This window comes from Erythrolamprus reginae, chromosome 2 (genome assembly GCF_031021105.1).
Source record: "Erythrolamprus reginae isolate rEryReg1 chromosome 2, rEryReg1.hap1, whole genome shotgun sequence".
NCBI classification, from domain to species: Eukaryota; Metazoa; Chordata; class Lepidosauria; order Squamata; family Dipsadidae; genus Erythrolamprus; species Erythrolamprus reginae.
Genome location: NC_091951.1, coordinates 39,799,521 through 39,818,488, shown reverse-complemented (window position 1 = coordinate 39,818,488; position 18,968 = coordinate 39,799,521). Strand labels below are relative to the sequence as shown.

The window sequence follows — 18,968 nt, the reverse complement described above, 5'->3', positions numbered from 1 at the left end:
TTAGATTTATTGGATTTATATGCCGCCCCTCTCCGCAGACTTGGGGCGGCTCACAACAATGGTGAAGAACAGTGCATAGTAACAAATCTAATATTTAAAAATCTAGATGACAGTTTTAGATTAAAAAGTCCAAAAAAGAAACTCCAATATGTAAAAAAAACAACACACAATCGAATCATACACAAAAACTACATGGGCAAGGGGGAGATGTCTCAATTCCCCCCATGCCTGATGGCAGAAGTGGGTTTTAAGAAGTTTACGAAAGACAAGGAGGGTGGGGGCAATCCTGATCTCTGAGGGGGAGCTGGTTCCAGAGGGTCGGAGCCACCACAGAGAAGGCTCTTCCCCTGGGTCCCGCCAGACGACATTGTTTAGTCGACGGGACCCGGAGAAGGCCAACTCTGTGGGACCTAACCAATTGCTGGGGTGACATGTGGACTGAATGATTGGCTCAGGAATTCTGAAAGTTGAGGTCCACAAGTCATAGAAGAGCCAACTTTGCCTACCCCTAGGCTAGGGGCTTTCCAATTCGGGGAGAGGCGGCTCCCCTCTTCCTTCCTGGCATCCACCTTCACCCCTCCTTGTGGGGGGAAGTTTAGGTCCCAATCTGGGACCCTTGGGCGTGGGGGTATTGGAGCCAGCCGTAGAGCTCGCATTCTGGTTTCCGATGCCGCTGAAGGAGAAACCGGAAGTCCTGATTGACTTCTAATAGGCTGCAGAGAGACAACCAAATGTGGCAGTAAAATGCCCAGGTCTCCTAGGCAGTGTAGAGTAGCTTATGTATATACAGGAGGATCGGTTTGCTTAGCCAGTGTCTGAAGAAGACAATGAAATGAATGTAATGCAAGAAGCTGCTGACCAGGCATGCAATCTTTCTTTCTTATTTATTTGTTTGTTTGTTTGTTTGTTTATTTATTTATTCATTCATTCATTCATTCATTCATTCATTTATTTATTTATTTATTAGATTTGTATGCCGCCCCTCTCCGTAGACTTGGGGTGGCTAACAACAATAATAAGACAATATGAAGAAATCTAATACTAAAAGTAATGTAACAAAAAAAAAACCCAGTTTAAGAAACCAATCATAGATACAGACATACCATGCATAAATTTTATAAGCCTAGGGGGAAGGGAATATCTCAATTCCCCCATGCCTGATGACAGAGGTGGGTTTTAAGGAGCTTACGAAAGGCTAGGAGGGTAGGGGCAACTCTGATCTCTGGGGGGAGTTGGTTCCAGAGGGTCGGGGCCGCCACAGAGAAGGCTCTTCCCCTGGGTCCCGCCAAACGGCATTGTTTAGTTGATGGGACCCGGAGAAGGCCAACTCTGTGGGACCTAACTGGTTGCTGGGATTCGTGCGGCAGAAGGCGGTCCCGGAGATATTCTGGTCCGATGCCATGAAGGGCTTTATAGGTCATAACCAACACTTTGAATTGTGACCGGAAACCGATCAGCAACCAATGCAGACTGTGGAGTGTTGGTGTGACATTATCCACTATGTCTCTTGAGTGTCTCAGAGTTGATCATGGCAGGGAGGCGAGGGCAGTCTTTTCTGGCCCACTCTATCTTGCCTTCCAGAGCTTTGACCATGACATTTCTGACCAGGAATCTCTCAGGAGACTTCCATCCCAGCACTCCGAGATCCTTGACCTTTGTTGTACAATCAAGCAGAATCATTCCATCTTCTGTGACCTCAGCCCTGAACTAGAATCAACGTCACATGCCAGGTAGTACCCACAGTAACACCATACGTTTTGTAACATTTATCTTCTATTAGCATGCTTTTGAGAGACACACCTTGTCTTCTTCACATTGAAAAACACCGTTTCCAGAATGTGTATTATTGAAGAATTGAATCTCATTTTAATATGCAGGGGAATCTTTTCCCCTCTTTGGTCCTGTCTCATTATTTGTTTTAAAATACACATATAGGCTTTATACATCTATTCAGGGCATAGCTTATAAGCATTGCTTAACCACGGTCTGCAATATTGTCTGGGACGCTACACATCCTGTTCACGACTTGTTTTCCTTGCTACCTTCTTGGAGGAGGTTCGTGGTATCTGAAACAAAGCATCCAGATACAACTGCAGTTTTGGTCCATACAGTATCAAGCTTGTGAACTCTCAAGCTTCCTCTTTCTGTTATGTATTCAAGATGGACGGTGACTAATATTTATATTTATTTATATAGAAACAGTACGGGCCACACTGTGCACTGGTAGTAAAATAGAGTATATTTACTATAAACTATTTATGGGACCGTCTTTTGCCGTATACCTCCCAGCGACCGACCACAGGGTCAGCCTTCTTCAGGTCCTGTCGATCAAAAAATGTCAATTGGCAGGGTCACGTGGGAGGACCTTCTCTGTGGCAGCTCCGATTCTGAGGAACCAACTACCCCCAGAAGCTCATACCATCCCCAGTCTCCTAGCCTTCTGGAAGGCTATGAAAACTTGGCTCTGCCAGCCGAAGGGCCATTGAGGCCATTGAGTAAGACCAATTACCGTATTTTTCAGAGTATAAGATAGAAACATAGAAACATAGAAGACTGACGGCAGAAAAAGACCTCATGGTCCATCTAGTCTGCCCTTATACTATTTCCTGTATTTTATCTTAGGATGGATCTATGTTTATCTCAGGCATGTTTAAATTCAGTTACTGTGGATTTACTAACCATGTCTGCTGGATATTTGTTCCAAGCATCTACTACTCTTTCAGTACAATAATATTTTCTCATGTTACTTCTGATCTCCCCCCCCCCCCAACTAACCTTAGATTGTGCCCCCTTGTTCTTGTGTTCACTTTCCTATTAAAAACACTTCCCTCCTGAATCTTATTTAGCCCTTTAACATGTTTAAATGTTTCGATCATGTCCCCCCTTTCCCTTCTGTCCTCCATATGTATGGGTGTAGGTCACGCATGGTATTCACTTACCTTCACTACTGGTTCGCAAATGTGAGTGCACACATCTTTGATAAATTTAAAATGAAAATTCCCCCAATGTTGAAATCTATCATAGTTTCACCTTTCAAATTTTCATTTTTTCATGTCAGGATTTTGTTAAGGAGTGTGCAGAGTGATCTCTGAGTTGTTAAAGATACACATACACAGAGGAAACATGGAGTTCCAGCAGATATCCAGTTGATAGCCCAAAGACATGACTAATGGTTCAGTCAGACAAACCAGATACCAGATTCACTAAGTGCATAACATATTATTTATTTTGGCAAATATTTTAGTTAAGAACAATCTTAGTCATACACAGTTAAATCAGTCATTGCATGTACAATACTATAAGTCTTAGTTGTTCAGATTACAAATACATAAACCAGCATTTAACACACACTTTCGACTACAGCAGTCACTGAGAACATAACAGAATTAGCAGAGAGAGAATCACACTTCTGCTTTCCTCTTCTGGCAATCTGCAATACAGTGATCCCTCGATTTTTGCGATCTCGATCTTCGCGAAACGCTATATCGCGATTTTTCAAAAAATATTAATTAAAAATATTTCCCCACCCGATGACGTCACTCTCTTCCTTTCTCATCTTTCTTTCTCTCTCTCTTTCTCTCTCTTGCTTCTTCCTCTCTCACACTCTCTTCCTCCCTCTCTCATCTCTTTCTTTCCTTCTCTCTCTTTCTCTATCTCTCCCCCTCTTGCTCTCAAGCGGCGGGCGGCGGGCGGGCGGCGGGCGGGCAGCAGCGAGGAGCCGAAGATCGGGGTTTCCCCTTTGCGTGGGTGGCGGGGAAGACCCAGGGAAGGTTCCTTCGGCCGCCCAGCAGCTGATCTGCTTGGCAGCGCCGCAGCAGCGAGGAGCCGAAGATCGGGGTTTCCCTGCCGCCCACTCAAAGGGGAAACCCCGATCTTCGGCTCCTCACTGCTGCGGCGCTGCCGAGCAGATCAGCTGCTGGGCGGCCGAAGGAACCTTCCCTGGGTCTTCCCCGCCACCCACGCAAAGGGGAAACCCCGATCTTCGGCTCCTCGCTGCTGCGGCGCTGCCGATCAGATCAGCTGCTGGGCGGCGGAAGGAACCTTCCCTGGGTCTTCCCAGGTGCGGAAGTAAAAACACCATCTGCGCATGCGCGGCCATGGAAAAAAGGGCACGCATGCGCAGATGGTGTTTTTACTGCCGCACCACTATATTGCGAAAAATCGATTATCGCGAGGGGTCTTGGAACGGAACCCTCGCGATAATCGAGGGATCACTGTACTAACTTTTAAAGCTATAGTATTGTAATACATTTAAGCATACATTTTTAGTTTGCTTATTTTTTTATTTTGTCCAATACACAATGAGGGTTTTAGTGGGTATATATCTTTATACACATAGTAAAATACATGATGAAGGTTATAGAGGAGATAGTAGTAAAATATATCTAAGTAAAATATATCTAAGAAATAATAGAAAAGAAGGTATAGTAATAGAACATGTCAATAAAAGAATAGAAGAAGAGGTATAGGAATAGAAGAAAGGTATAGGAGATATAGGAGAGCAATAGGACAGGGGATGGAAGGCACTCTAGTGCACTTGTACTCGCCCCTTACTGACATCTTAGGAATCTGGATAGGTCAAACCCAGCCAGTTATGTACATAGTACTAACAATTTTTTCCATAAATGTTACTCCTTCTGTTTGGAAATACATGTTTGTCTTTAACTGAAATTTAGAAATTCTATTGACTTTCTCATGGACAATCAAGTAAGTCAAATATTTACTATGTTAGTTCTCAAGTCTTCTCAAGTATTTGCATGTCAATGGTGATGATGAATTTTGCTATTGCATTGTGACTGTCACTTATTCAGAAAGTTGATCACTATATATCTGTTAATGTGGATACTCTCAACTTTTACAAAATTGCCATTTTCTTTCTTTCTGTATTCCCCAGGCCTTCTTCTTTCCATGGTATCTCATCATGTCTTCAGATCCTGCAAGGCCTGGTCCTTCTGGAGCACCCGGCATTCCTCCTATCCCAAAACCTGACAGTCCATTGGTTCCAGTTCCAGAGAAACCATGGCCAGAAGGACCACCAAAACCAGTAGGCCCTCAGCCCTTGGGACCTCTAGTGCCTGGGAAACCTTGGCCAGAAGGCCCCCCTGTATCACCATATCCCCTGCAGCCCAAATTTCCACAACCACCAAAGCCCTTGGGGCCTGACAATTCAGGACAAATTCCTGGGTCACTTAATCCCCCACTTCCTGATGACCCTTACCCACCCTTACCCCTGCTGCCAATGGCACCTTGGCCCCCACTACCTGAGTGGGATGATCAAGGAAATGTTCCTGAAAAGCGTCCTGGGGAGGATTAATATTTTTCATGATCTACTTGTAGCAAATATGGAACTGTAATTTATTTTTCCGTCTGAACTTTGTTTTTTTTTAAAGAGTATTCCAAATTTAGACTCAGCCGTAACCTGCTGTTACTAATTCTTGAAAAGCTCTTGGCAGTTGTGTGTCAACAGGAACAGAAAAGGGAAAGAGATGAAAGAAATGGATGTGAGAATCCATTTGTGGATTGTGAGAAATCAGTCTCACAATTTTGATGTTCTGCTGTGTTGATGTCCTGCTAAGCAAATCTTACTTGTGAATAAACACCTTTCTTATGTTTTAAATTGAAAGGAGGCCTTTCAGTTGATTTATATAATTATGTTTTCTCTGATTATTTGCCAGTATTTACTTCCCTTTATTTCTGGTACCAACCAAAGCTATTCTCATGTCTTCAGTTTTCATAGATAGATGGATGGATGGATGGATGATATACAGTGATACCTCATCTTACGAACGTAATTTGTTCCGTGACGAGGTTCGTAACTAGTAAAGTTCATAAGATCAAACAATGTTTCCCACAGGAATTAATGTAAAAGCGAATAATGCGTACAAACCCAAAACTCACCCCTTTTGCCTTGCGCCGCTGTGAATTCCTGCCTCCAGACTTCCATTGCCAGCCAAAGCGCCCATTCTTGCACTGCTGGGAATTCCCAGAGGCTTCCCTCACTGGGAAACCCCACCTCTGGACTTCCGTTGCCAGCTGAAGCGCCCATTTTTGCGCTGCTGGGATTTCCCTGAGGTTCCCCTCACTGGGATTTAAAGCAGCACTGGCAAAAATGAAGGGAATCCCAGCGAGGAGAGCCTCAGGGAAATCCCAGCAGCATAAGAAAGGGCGGTTCGGCTGGCAAGGAAGTCCGGAGATGGGGTTTCCCAGCGAAAGGAGGCTCAGGGGAATCCCAGCGCTTTGGCTGGCAACCGAAATCCGGAAGCGGGGCACCCCAGCGGCTTGGGTTCGTAAGGTGAAAATACTTCAGAAGAAGAGGCAAAAAAATCTTAAACATCGAGTTTGTATCTCGAAAAGTTTGTTAGAAGAGGCATTCGTAAGATGAGGTACCACTGTATATACATATTTCAAGTCTGATGATCCCCAGGAATAATTGAAACTGATTTGCCTACCTACTATGAGGAGATGGATATCAGAGGAAAATGCTTTGCATAAAAAAAGGCCTGTCAATCCAAATAGGTGCCCAATCTGGGGTCCAAGAGGGCCCAAAACCTTTGAGGGCCCTAACATTATGATCATGTAATACCAACATGACAGATAGCAGGAACTATTAAAGATGTGGCTGGACAGTAAGCATATTGGTTACAATGACTTTAAGCATTAAGTAAGTGTAAATCCAATCTAGGTTTTTCTTCCCCACCTGCTGAATTCCATACTACAGTGGTGCCTCATGATACGAACTTAATTGGTTCCAGGAGGAGGTTCGTAAGGTGAAAAGTTCGTAAGATGAAACAATGTTTCCCATAGGAATCAATGTAAAAGCAAATAATGGGTGCAAATCCCAAACTTTAGAAGGGAGGCGAACAGAGGGCAGGGAGGAGCAGCTAAAGGGGGCGGGTTTAAGAAGCAAGGCTAGGCTAAAGGGTGAGTGGTAAGGAAGAAAGGCAAGGGGGGCGCCCCTCCCTTTTCTTTTTTCAAAAGACACCCTTTCAGTGCCTCTGCAAGCACGCTGTTCTCTGCAAACTCTTTCCCCCTCCAAGCCGCCCCTCCCTTTTCTTTCTTCAAAAAAGGGGAAAAAAAGAAACCCCTTCATCCCAGCAGCAGCGGCTTGGGTTCGTAAAGTGAAAATAGTTCGGAAGAAGAGGCAAAAAAATCTTAAACACCGGGTTCGTATCTCGAAAAGTTCGTTAGAAGAGGCATTCGTAAGATGAGGTACCACTGTACTTTGTTTGCCTTAGAGAATTCCATCCAAAACTTGATAAAAGTCAAGAAAGCAAGGCTGTCTGGCTGGGAAATTCTAGGAATTAAAGCCCATACATCTTCAAGATGCCATGATTGAAAAAGACTGATTTAAGAGAATGTTATCACTGATGTAAGATTGAGACACACTAATTTACAGGACTATTATCACTGGTATGTGAGAGGGCTGTTCAGTCGAGAGATTATTGCATATCTGCCTATTTTTCTTGAAGCTGAAATTCTCTGATAAGGACTTATTGGAAAAGCGGACTGACCACAAATGACCTCGATGTTAGATTCCACGTGATCCTGTCTAACGCCATGTTGCAAATGTGTATTGAGTTTTCATTCCTAATGTAGATAAGAGATGGCTTTGCACATTAAAAGAAGGATGTGCTTATGTTAAAGGAATGAGTAAAAGCATTTCAGGCAGGAACGTGGAATGAGGAAGAGAATATATATATTTAGGCCAAGTTGAAAGAAAATTCATATTCATATATTCCTGAATCTAAGTGGATTTGGGGTGGGGGCATTGCTGAGTTTTAGAATCTAAACTCTTGAACTTGCAGATGGGAGCCTTGAAAAATCTGAAGTGCAGAATGTATTATCAAGAAACATTGTAGGGGATGATAATGCATCATAATTTATTTTAGTTTTTTTTATTTTATTAAATTTGGAGGCTGCCCAATTCCAAACAGTTCTGTGAGGTAAATAAATAAAATAAAATGAATAAATCCAAAATACATAAAACCAAATAAAAAAGAACCATGCATACAATATGACCACTGAGAGATCAAAAATATTTATTTATTTATAGATGATGGTGTATATGAGGTATTAAGGGAATGCCTTTTTATGTTAAATTGGGGAAATCACATGATTTACATATAGCATAATGTTCTTATATACATATAAATTACTCAAGATCTAGATTCTTTATGTACAGGTAGCCTTGACATACAATCATTTGTTTAGTCATCGTTCAAAGTTACAACAGCATTAAAAACAGTGAATTATGACAATTTTTCACATGTATGACGGTTTCATCATCCCCATGGTCACATGATCAAAATTCCGATGCTTGGCAATAAGTTTATATTTATGATGATAAATATGATTGCTGTGTCACGGGGTCATGTGATCATCGTTTGCAACCTTCTGAAAAGCGAAGTCAAACGGGAAGCCAGATTCTCTTAAAAGCCACGTAACCAATTTAACAACTGCTGTGCTTTACTTAAACAGCTGTGGCAAGAAAAGTTGGTTTCTCTTAGCAACAGAAATTTTGGGCTCAACTGTGCTCACATTTCAAGGACTTTCTCTGTTATTTGTGATTTTGACAAGGCTTAGGTCAATGATGGCAAACTTATGGTATGCGTGCCACAGGTGGCACCTGGAGCCATATTAAGGCACGGATAAATTATATAGAAACATAGAAACATAGAAGTCTGACGGCAGAAAAAGACCTCATGGTCCATCTAGTCTGCCCTTATACTATTTTCTGTATTTTATCTTAGGATGGATATATGTTTATCCCAGGCATGTTTAAATTTAGTTACTGTGGATTTATCTACCATGTCTGCTGGAAGTTTGTTCCAAGGATCTACTACTCTTTCAGTAAAATAATATTTTCTCAAGTTACTTTTGATCTTTCCCCCAACTAACTTCAGATTGTGTCCCCTTGTTCTTGTGTTCACTTTCCTATTAAAAACACTTTCTTCCTGGACCTTATTTAACCCTTTAACATATTTAAATGTTTCGATCATGTCCCCCCTTTTCCTTCTGTCCTCCAGACTATACAGATTGAGTTCATTAAGTCTTTCCTGATACGTTTTATGCTTAAGACCTTCCATCATTCTTGTAGCCCGTCTTTGGACCCGTTCAATTTTGTCAATATCTTTTTGTAGGTGAGGTCTCCAGAACTGAACACAGTATTCCAAATGTGGTCTCACCAGCGCTCTATACAGCAGGATCATAATCTCCCTCTTCCTGCTTGTTATACCTCTAGCTATGCAGCCAAGCATCCTACTTGCTTTCCCTACTGCCTGACTGCACTGTTCACCCATTTTGAGATTGTCAGAAATCACTACCCCTTAATCCTTTTCTTCTGAAGTTTTTGCTAACACAGAACTGCCAATACAATACTTAGATTGAGGATTCCTTTTCCCCAAGTGCATTATTTTACATTTGGAAATATTAAACTGCAGTTTCCATTGCTTTGACCATTTATATAGTAAAGCTAAAATCATTTACCATATTACAGACGCCTCCAGGAATATCAACCCTATTGCACACTTTAGAGTCATTGGCAAATAGGCAAACCTTCCCTACCAAACCTTCCCCTATGTCACTCACAAATATATTAAAAAGAATAGGACCCAGAACAGACCCTTGTGGCACACCGCTTGTAACCTGTGTCTGCTCAGAATACTCGCCATTAACAATAACTCTCTGATGTCTACGCTTCAGCCAGCTGCAAATCCATTGAACTATCCAGGGATTAAGTCCAATCTTCACTAATTTATCTTATCTAACTTATGAACTACAGTGAGTCACTTAAGAACGGTGGCAAGAAAGGGCATAAAATGGGGCAAACCTCACTTAACAAATGTTTCACTCAACAACAGAATTTTTGGGCTCAATTGTGGCTGTTGTAAGTCAAGGACTCCCTGTAAATTAAAATGCAAAAAAAATATGTAAATTATATTTTTGGTACAAAAGGGCCAACCTATTTCAGTTATGTGATGATGGAAATTCTATCCCACCTTCCCTCTCCAATGTAGATAAAATATTATTCTGTGATAATACTGGTGTTCCATATTATTTTCATATGCTGGGTATTATGTCAAACTTTGGTATGCGAAAGAAATACAGAGCTAAGAATCTTTTTATTCCAAGGGGTTAGCATTTAATCATGAAAACATTTGCGTTGAAGATCCAACAATTGTCCTTGTCACAGTCCAACAAACTTGATGAATCACAAATCAGGGTTCAACTCCCATCAGCCAGAAGAGTTTCCTTCATTTTTCAATATTTTTGTCTCCTTGTTTAAAAATATGGAACAAGATTCCAGGGAAAGATTGAGGCTTGACCTAGAAAATAGTATTCTGGAACAAAGCAAAACAACGGGAAACTCCAGCTTACAAGTCAAAGAATAAATCCAATTAAGGCAATAAATCCAATTATTTCCTGTGAAAGCAGAATTGCCTCAGAAGGTTGAATCTCCAAATGTTGTAGGAATTCTACAACATTTGGAGATTTAACCCTCTGAGGCAATTCTCAGTGAAGAATGTTGGGAGTTGTAGTTTAGCAACGTGTGGTAGTCCCACAATTAAATAATATGATGTCACCTTTTTGCTATAAGACCTCTATTTGTATAGTATAAGGTGAAATATTATTTTTAAAAAACCCCATCCCATTTAAATCCATTGAGTGGACACCTTGCTATATCTACTGTATATGCCTGTCAGTGAAAACCATAAATTAGCCTGACTTCTAGTGGCTGGGAGCTCCAAAGCCTAAAAGCGTGAGAAGGCGTGACTGTGTATTCCTGCTAAATAGTAAAAAAATAATGACTGTTATTCATTTTTATATGCAAACTGATGCATGGTATTTATGAATGGTCGTTAAACTATATTGCTTTTTGTCATCTGCTCCAGAGAAAGCAGGTCAGGTCAGCGGGTCTAGTGCAATATTAACTGGTCAGATCCTCCAACCTGTAATATTAAAGGCCACACATATAAAGGGTGAGGTAGATAGTCCTTGATTAACAACCACTCATTCTGGGACTAATCAAAGATATGGCAACGTCGGTCCTCGTGATTGCAAGGGTGCTATGACTGGCAGCCATGACTAGGATTTGGGTGCTTGAAACCAGTTCAAAATCATAGTCCGTCCCGTCCGTCCGTCCATCCATCCATCCATCCATCCATCCATCCATCCATCATCCACCCACTCACCCACCCACCCTGGAAAACTTGATTACTAAAGTTGTTTAAAGTAATATGTCTCATAATTTTTAACATTGCTTCTGCTCAAGTCATGAAGAACCTCCCATTGATCTGAGGAAAGCTGGCTCTCCTCACTTACCTTCCAGAGGAAACAGCACCCAATATATCCTCCAATGAAGAGTCCAGAGACGGTTAAGCAGATCAGAATGATGGCCCAGAACGTCAGTGGTCGCCTCCCTGGATCTTGCGTTGTTGTTGTCCCTATTGCCCGAAAATGAACACGAAGATTCCATTGTAGAATATAATTCATGGGGGGGGGGGGGGTGTTTATGGTTTTTTGTTCTATCATACCTGGTATAGTGATGTTGGCTGCTGTTGTATTGATCACAGTTGTACTTGGGCCACTTGAGCTTAATGAATGAGTGCTGTTAGTTGTCAGAAATGCCACTGTAAAAACAAAACGTGGTTTTGTATAAAACCTGGATAAAAATTTATTTATTTACAGTATTTATTTGTTTGTTTATCTACTTACTTACTTACCTACTTACCTACTTATTACTTATTTACTTATTTACTTCTATCTATCTGTCTGTCTGTCTATCTATCTACCTACATACCTATCTACCTACCTACCTATACCTATCTGTGTCTGCCTATCTGTCTACATCTATCTATCTATCTATCTATCTATCTATCTATCTATCTATCTATCTATCTATCTATCTATCTATCTATCTATCTATCTATCTATCTATCTACCTACCTACCTACCTACCTACCTACCTACCTGTCACGCTGTATATTGCCAGCCCCTCAGAGACATTTAGTAATGAAAGAGTTAACTAAAGTGTGCCTCATTAGATCCTGCTATTATGATGTAATATCCTGCCAGCTCACTTCCTTCTTCTTCCACACTCTTCTCTACTATCCTCCATTATGTAAAGACGTATTTGTTATGTTGTCCCTCGAGACATGTTTTATTTCTGTTTTAAAATAAAGAGATCTTGTTTTAAACAAATGACTAACGCTTTTCTCCATCAGCTCCGCGGGGTTAAGGTCCTAACAGACTTTAATCACTCACAAACCGCGACACTACCTACCTACCTACCTACCTACCTACCTACCTACCTACCTATCTATCTATCTATCTATCTATCTATCTATCTATCTATCTATCTATCTATCTATCATTTATTTATAAAATTTATTGGCCGCCTAACTAGCCATAGGGCATTGATGGTAAACCTATGGCACGGGTGCTACAAATGGCACGCGGAGGCATATCTTCTGGCGCGTGAGCTGTTGCCCTAGCTCAGCTCCAACATGCATGTGTGGGCTGGCAAGCTGGTTTTTGGCTTGTGCAGAGGCTCTGGAAGGGTGTTTTTGGCTTCCAGAGAGCCTCTGGGGGGATAAGGGAGAGTATTTTTACCCTTTGGAATCCTTTGGAGCCTGGGGAGTGCAATACATGAGCCTACTGGGCCCACAGAAGTTGGGAAACAAGCCATTTCCAGGCTCCAGAGGGTCTCCGAGGGGTGGGGGAAGCTGTTTTCGCCCTCCCCAGGCATTGAATTATGGGTCTGGACACTCATGCCTTTATGATAGCGCGCGCTTACGCTCTTTGGGCACCCGAGGGAAAAAAGGTTCACCATCACTGCCCTAGGGTAACTCTGGGCAGTTTATAATTACACATATAGCTAAAACATAAAAAGTTAAAATCAGACATTTTAAAATCAGGGGCAGAATGGGGCGGGGGGGGGAATCTGTTTTTAACCAATCAATCACCTCCGTTGTGCTGTTCCCCCACTAAAGCCCCAAGCTACGTCTTGAAGAAAAGATGGGAGGGTTTGACCCAACCTCACATAGCTATCAGTAACCTACATGGTGGAGTAGCAGTTATTCTGCTGTGGTTTCCAGGAGAGGTTATGTTGATGTCGGATAGTCCAGGAATAGGAGTCTTGATGGTGGCTGTTGCCGATTCTTCTCTTGTTCCACTGGAGATGCTTGGGAAGCTGGGAGATGTTTTAGGTACATGGGTCTTTTCTGTTGTCACAGAGAGGTTCCAGGTGCTCCTACTGAAGGGCAGAACCGTACTGGTAGATGCATTAGTACCTCTGGCTGGTAATGAGACGAGAATAGGTATCCTTAGTACCAAGAGCAATCAAATAGGAATAGCATTTAGACTCACATGGCATGGGACCAGATTACTTATGGGACCACCTCCTGCTGCACGAATCCCAGCGACTGGTTAGGTCCCACAGAGTCGGCCTTCTCCACGTCCCGTCTACTAGACAATGTCATTTGGCAGGGCCTAGGAGAAGAGCCTTCCCTGTGGGGGCCCCAGCCCTCTAGAATCAGTTCTGGAGATTCATACTGCCCCCACTCTCCTCGCCTTTCATAAGAGTCTAAAGTCTCACCTATGCCGCCAAGCTTGGGGTCATTAGATTCTATCCCCCGACCAATGAATGTATAGTGGGTTTGACGATTGAATGGATATGTGTGTATTTTACTTGGTTCTTTAGTTTTTAGATGTAACTTTTAATTAATCAATTGGATTTCGATATATATTGTCTTTTTATATGTTGTAAGACCTAGGAGAGAGGGCGGCATATAAATCCAATAAAATTTAAACTTAAACTTAATACCGCTTCACAGAGCTTTACAGCCTTCTCTAAGCGGTTTTTTGAGTCAGCATATTGCCCCCTAACAATCTGGGTCCTCATTTTACCCACCTGGGAACAGGGCCGCCATCAGGAATTTTGTGGCCCCATACAGAAACGTACTGGTAGATGCATTAGTACCTCTAGCTGATAATGAGACGAGAAAAGGTATCCTTAGTACCAAGAGCAATCAAATAGGAATAGCATTTAGACTCACATGGCATGGGACCAGATTACTTATGGGACCGCCTCCTGCTGCACGAATCTCAGCGACTGGTTAGGTCCCACAGAGTCGGCCTTCTCCAGGTCCCATCTACTAGACCAGTGTTTTTCAACTAGTGTGCCGTGAGTCATGGTCAGATGTGCCATTTATCCAGCCTGCCGCCAGCCGCCTCCATCCGAATATAAACATTCCCTTCACAATCCCTCCAGCTATCAGCGACAGGAAGAGTGGAGGAGGAAACACTCACTGACCAATCACCATCTAGGATTCATCCCGACCACTAGCGATGAACCAATAGCAGGCCGCCTCTCATCCACACCCAGGAAGGTCCCCACTTGGGCTGCTGCGCACTTGTCATTGTGTGGCCGTGGCGAGTAGTTGAAGCTGTTACTCCTCCCCATGGTCCCGATTTCTAATCCTGGTCAGGACTGGAGGTAAATGTTGCCACCACTAGATGAAGCCTCAGCCTCAGCTGGTTATGTCTATTATGATGGTGTATATAGATATTTGACCTTTTTGTTTTTATAAGAGGCCCCCGCAGAGGGTGATATACAATGCATCACAATATTATCTATATTGTATATGGCCTCTTGAAGGGTCATCTTCTTAAAGAGCTCAAATCTCTATATACACCATCAAAACAGACAGAACCAAGTGAGTATAAACACATTTAGAAACGATATTATTAACTATATGAATACTGTAATATGTACTGTGTTAGAGTGTCATTTTGTGTCATTTTGGTTGGTGGTGTGCCCCATGATTTTGTAAATGTAAAAAATGTGCTGTGGCTCAAAAAAGGTTGAAAATTACTGTACTAGACAATGTCCTTTGGCGGGACCTAGGGGAAGAGCCTTCTCTGTGGGGCCCCCGGCCCTCTAGAATAAGTTGTGTAGATTCATATTGCCCCCACTCTCCTTGCCTTTCGTAAGAATTTAAAGACTCACCTATGCCACCAAGCTTGAGGTCATTAGATTCTACCCCCTGACCAATGAATGTAAAGTAGGTTTGACGATTGAATGGATATGTGTGTATTTTACTTGGTTCTTTAGTTTTTAGATGTAACTTTTAATTAATTACTGTAATTGGATTTCGATGTATATTGTCTTTTTATATGTTGTAAGCCACCCTGAGTCCTCGGAGAGGGGTGGGGCATATAAATCCAATAAAATTTAAACTTAAACTTATATACCGCTTCACAGTGCTTTACAGCCTTCCCTAAGCGGTTTATTGAGTCAGCATATTGCCCCCCAACAATCTGGGTCCTCATTTTACCCACCTGGGAAGGATGGAAGGTTGAGTCAGCCTTGAGCCTGGTGAGATTTGAACTGTCAAACTGCAGGCAGCTGGCAGGCAGCAGAAGTAAAGAGCCTCGATAGTGCAGTGGTTAGAGTGCAGTTCTGCAAGCTATTTGTGCTGATCACCGGCTGCCAACAGTTTGGCAGATCAAATCTCAATAGGCTCAAGGTTGACTCAGCCTTCCATCCTTCCGAGGTTGGTGAAATGAGGACCCAGATTGTTGGGGGCAATAGGCTGATTCTCTGTCAACCGCTTAGAGCAGGCTGTAAAGCACTGTGAAGCGGTATATAAGTCTAAATGCTATTGCTATTGCTAAATAGCCTGCAGTTTAACCACTGTGCCATGGTGGCTCATAGGGATAACCATGTTTTTCCAAGCATGGATTATTTACATATTTAGCATGTGGCAAAAATGTGAAAAGACACGACAATTACATTCTCACTGAGCAAATATTTACTTTGTTTACAGATTCCAAGGTAGACTCTTTATATCGCCAATACATGATGGAATTGTATACAGCCCTGGTCTCCAACCTTTTGGTTCAATGGACCGGTGAAGGTGGGGGCAGTGGTGGATGGGTACGGGGAGGCTTTTGTGCAGCATTTGTTCTGCTTTCACAAATGCAGCTTCACACACAATGGGCAGGTGCTCGCCCACCACTTCCGCAGCCTGGTTTCATACAGGCTGCAGACCAGCATTGGGCCAAAGACTGGGGGTTGGGGATCCTGTTATACAGAAAGTCTCTGGAATTTTCTTGACATATACACTGAGAGGGCATTGTTTCCAGAGGTGGGTTCCTGCCGATCCAGACGGGTTCTATAGGGTGCAATCCCAAAATACCTGGACTAAATCACCATCAATCAATTGCAAAAGGCAGCTTGACTTAGAACAGCTTACATCCTGCGACAAACTTTTTACCACAATCAAATAACAGTTGCCTATCCCAGGTTCCTGGGAAGGACTCGATAGGTGGATAAAAATGCCAAATCCAGTCTAAACATTTAGCTGACAGTGCTAATAACAATAACAATAACAACAACAGCAGCAGCAAAACACAGATTCACTTCAAACAGCTTACATCCTGTGATATTTTTATATTATATTATATTATATTATATTATATTATATTATATTATATTATATTATATTATATTATATTATATTATATTATATTATATTATATTATATTATATTATATTATATTATATTATATTATATTATATTATATTATATTATATTATATTATATTATATTATATTATATTATATTATATTATATTATATTATATTATATTATATTATATTATATTATATTATATTATATTATATTATATTATATTATATTATATTATATTATATTATATTATATTATATTATATTATATTATATTATATTATATTATATTATATTATATTATATTATATTATATTATATTATATTATATTATATTATATTATATTATATTATATTATATTATAATTTATTTATTTTGTCCAATACACAATGAGGGTTTTAGTGGGTATACACATAGTAAAATACATGATGAAGTTTATAGAGGATATACTCATAGTAAAATATATCTAAGAAAGAATAGAAGAGAAGATATAGGAACATATCAATGAACATATCAATGAAAGAATAGAAGAAGAGATATAGGAATAGAAGAAAGGTATAGGAGATATAGGAGAGCAATAGGACAGGGGACGGAAGGCACTCTAGTGCACTTGTACTCGCCCCTTACTGACCTCTTAGGAATCTGGATAGGTCAACCGTAGATAATCTAAGGGTAAAGTGTTGGGGGTTTGGAGATGACACTATGGAGTCCGGTAATGAGTTCCACGCTTCGACAACTGGGTTACTGAAGTCGTATTTTTTACAGTCAAGTTTGGAGCGGTTAATATTAAGTTTAAATCTGTTGTGTGCTCTTGTGTTGTTGTGGTTGAAGCTGAAGTAGTCGCCGACAGGCAGGACGTTGCAGCTTATGATCTTGTGGGCAATACTTAGATCTTGCTTAAGGCGTCTTAGTTCTAAGCTTTCTAGGTCCAAGATTGAAAATCTAGTCTCGTAGGTTATTCTGTTTCGAGTGGAGGAGTGAAGTATCTTTGGACATTTTCAAGGGTGTTAATGTCTGAGATGCGATATGGGTTCCAAACAGATGAGCTTATATTATGTTATATTATACTATTATAAATAGCATGTGTCTATCCCAGGTCCTTGAGAATGACTCAAGGGGTGGATAAAAATGGGCTGTGAAAACATTTACTGACCCCTCGCATCCTGGACATAAACTGTTTCAACTCCTACCCTTAAAACATCGCTATAGAGCACCGCACACCAAGACAACTAGACACAATAACAGTTTTTTCCCAAATGCCACCACTCTGCTAAAGAAACAATTCCCTCAACACTGTCACACTATTCACTAAGTCTGCACTACTATTATTAATAGTTTTTTCTCATAATTCCTATCACCCATTTCTTCCCACTTATGACTGTAACTTGTTGCTTGTATCCTTATGATTTATATTAATATTGATAGTTTCCTGATTGCTTATTTGTACCCTGTGACAATAATTGTTGTACCTCATGATTCTTGACAAATGTATCTCTTCTTTTATGTACACTGAGAGCATATGCACCAATGACAAATTCCTTGTGTGTCCAATCACGCTTGGCCAATAAAGAATTTATTCTATTCTATTCTATTCTATTCTATACTATACTATACTATTCTATACTATTCTGATGAGTGGATGGAACCTTTATCTCTACTTAATTATTACAAGACTGACATAAGTTGGTCAGTGGGGGGGAGAGAGTATATAGGAATATATAGAGTCTAGGAAGCATTGGAGTGCAGAGCCTATATATTCTGACATGTTCTTGCCAGCTGCTGTTCCTCCTTAGTTCCTATCTGAATTTTTAAAAAGAGACTTGGTAGACATACAATTTCTGTTCTGCAAAGTCCCATATGACCAGTAGATGGCAGCAAAGACATATAGAAAACTCCCCCAGCTTTGATGGTCAAGGTCACCCAGCTCTTAGTAGCCCAGACATTGGCATCCCTAAATTATGCGTTTATTACAGAAAAAGTTAAAGGAGGAAAACCCCTTAGGTGCCCCCTCGCTTTGATTATTTTTTCCAGATCAAGGGTCAAATGGCCTACCTGCCAGTAAGAAGACTGAAAGCAGCAGGACAATTAAGCAATGGATGCCGCCCGACTCCAAAATCCAAAGAAATTTCATTTTGCAGCTCAAAAGGTGTTGCTGTATCCACCCAGTTACCAATTCTCTCCAACTAAGGGAACAGTGCCTGGGCTCTTCGGTGAGGGCTGCTCATGAAGGCTCGGCCCACATATTTTCAGCCACTTGCCTCTCCTCAGGTGTGGCCTCTCCCTGATGGATGCCAATTTTTAAATATTTTTTTAATGCCAAGAACGCATTGCCTCATCTTCTTCCTGGAAGGGGATGTCTCGCTGCACGGAGAGATCGGTTCTGGGCTGTGATGTGATAGGCAATGGTTGAGTGGAAGTGAGGCATATTTCTTTGGCTCCCTCTGAAAAAAACACAGAAGAAGATGGAACATTTTTTGGGGGGGGGCATGGGCT

The 18,968-nt window shown here is 41.3% G+C and overlaps 1 protein-coding gene across 1 annotated transcript; it reads right to left on the bottom strand.

Moving 5' to 3' along the window:
- Positions 1–10,073: 10,073 nt before the first annotated feature.
- Positions 10,074–18,624, bottom strand: LOC139158379 (mucin-2-like). Its single transcript, XM_070735681.1, has 5 exons — positions 18,528–18,624; positions 13,062–13,298; positions 11,535–11,630; positions 11,323–11,444; positions 10,074–10,340 (listed from the first exon to the last, which is right to left on the bottom strand). The coding sequence occupies exons 1-5, from the start codon at positions 18,604–18,606 to the stop codon at positions 10,326–10,328; spliced, it is 549 nt and encodes a 182-aa protein (XP_070591782.1). The 5' UTR covers positions 18,607–18,624; the 3' UTR covers positions 10,074–10,325.
- Between the last annotated feature and the right edge of the window lie 344 nt (positions 18,625–18,968).

Excerpts from the sequence above, each read along its gene's own strand:
- LOC139158379 (XM_070735681.1), bottom strand. The coding sequence starts at position 18,606 with ATGAAATTTCTTTGGATTTTGGAGTCGGGCGGCATCCATTGCTTAATT. Across the intron at positions 13,299-18,527 it reads TTCAGTCTTCTTACTGGCAG|CCAGAGGTACTAATGCATCT; the intron begins GTAGGCCATTTG and ends TCTCATTACCAG. Across the intron at positions 11,445-11,534 it reads AGCCAACATCACTATACCAG|GGACAACAACAACGCAAGAT; the intron begins GTATGATAGAAC and ends TTCGGGCAATAG.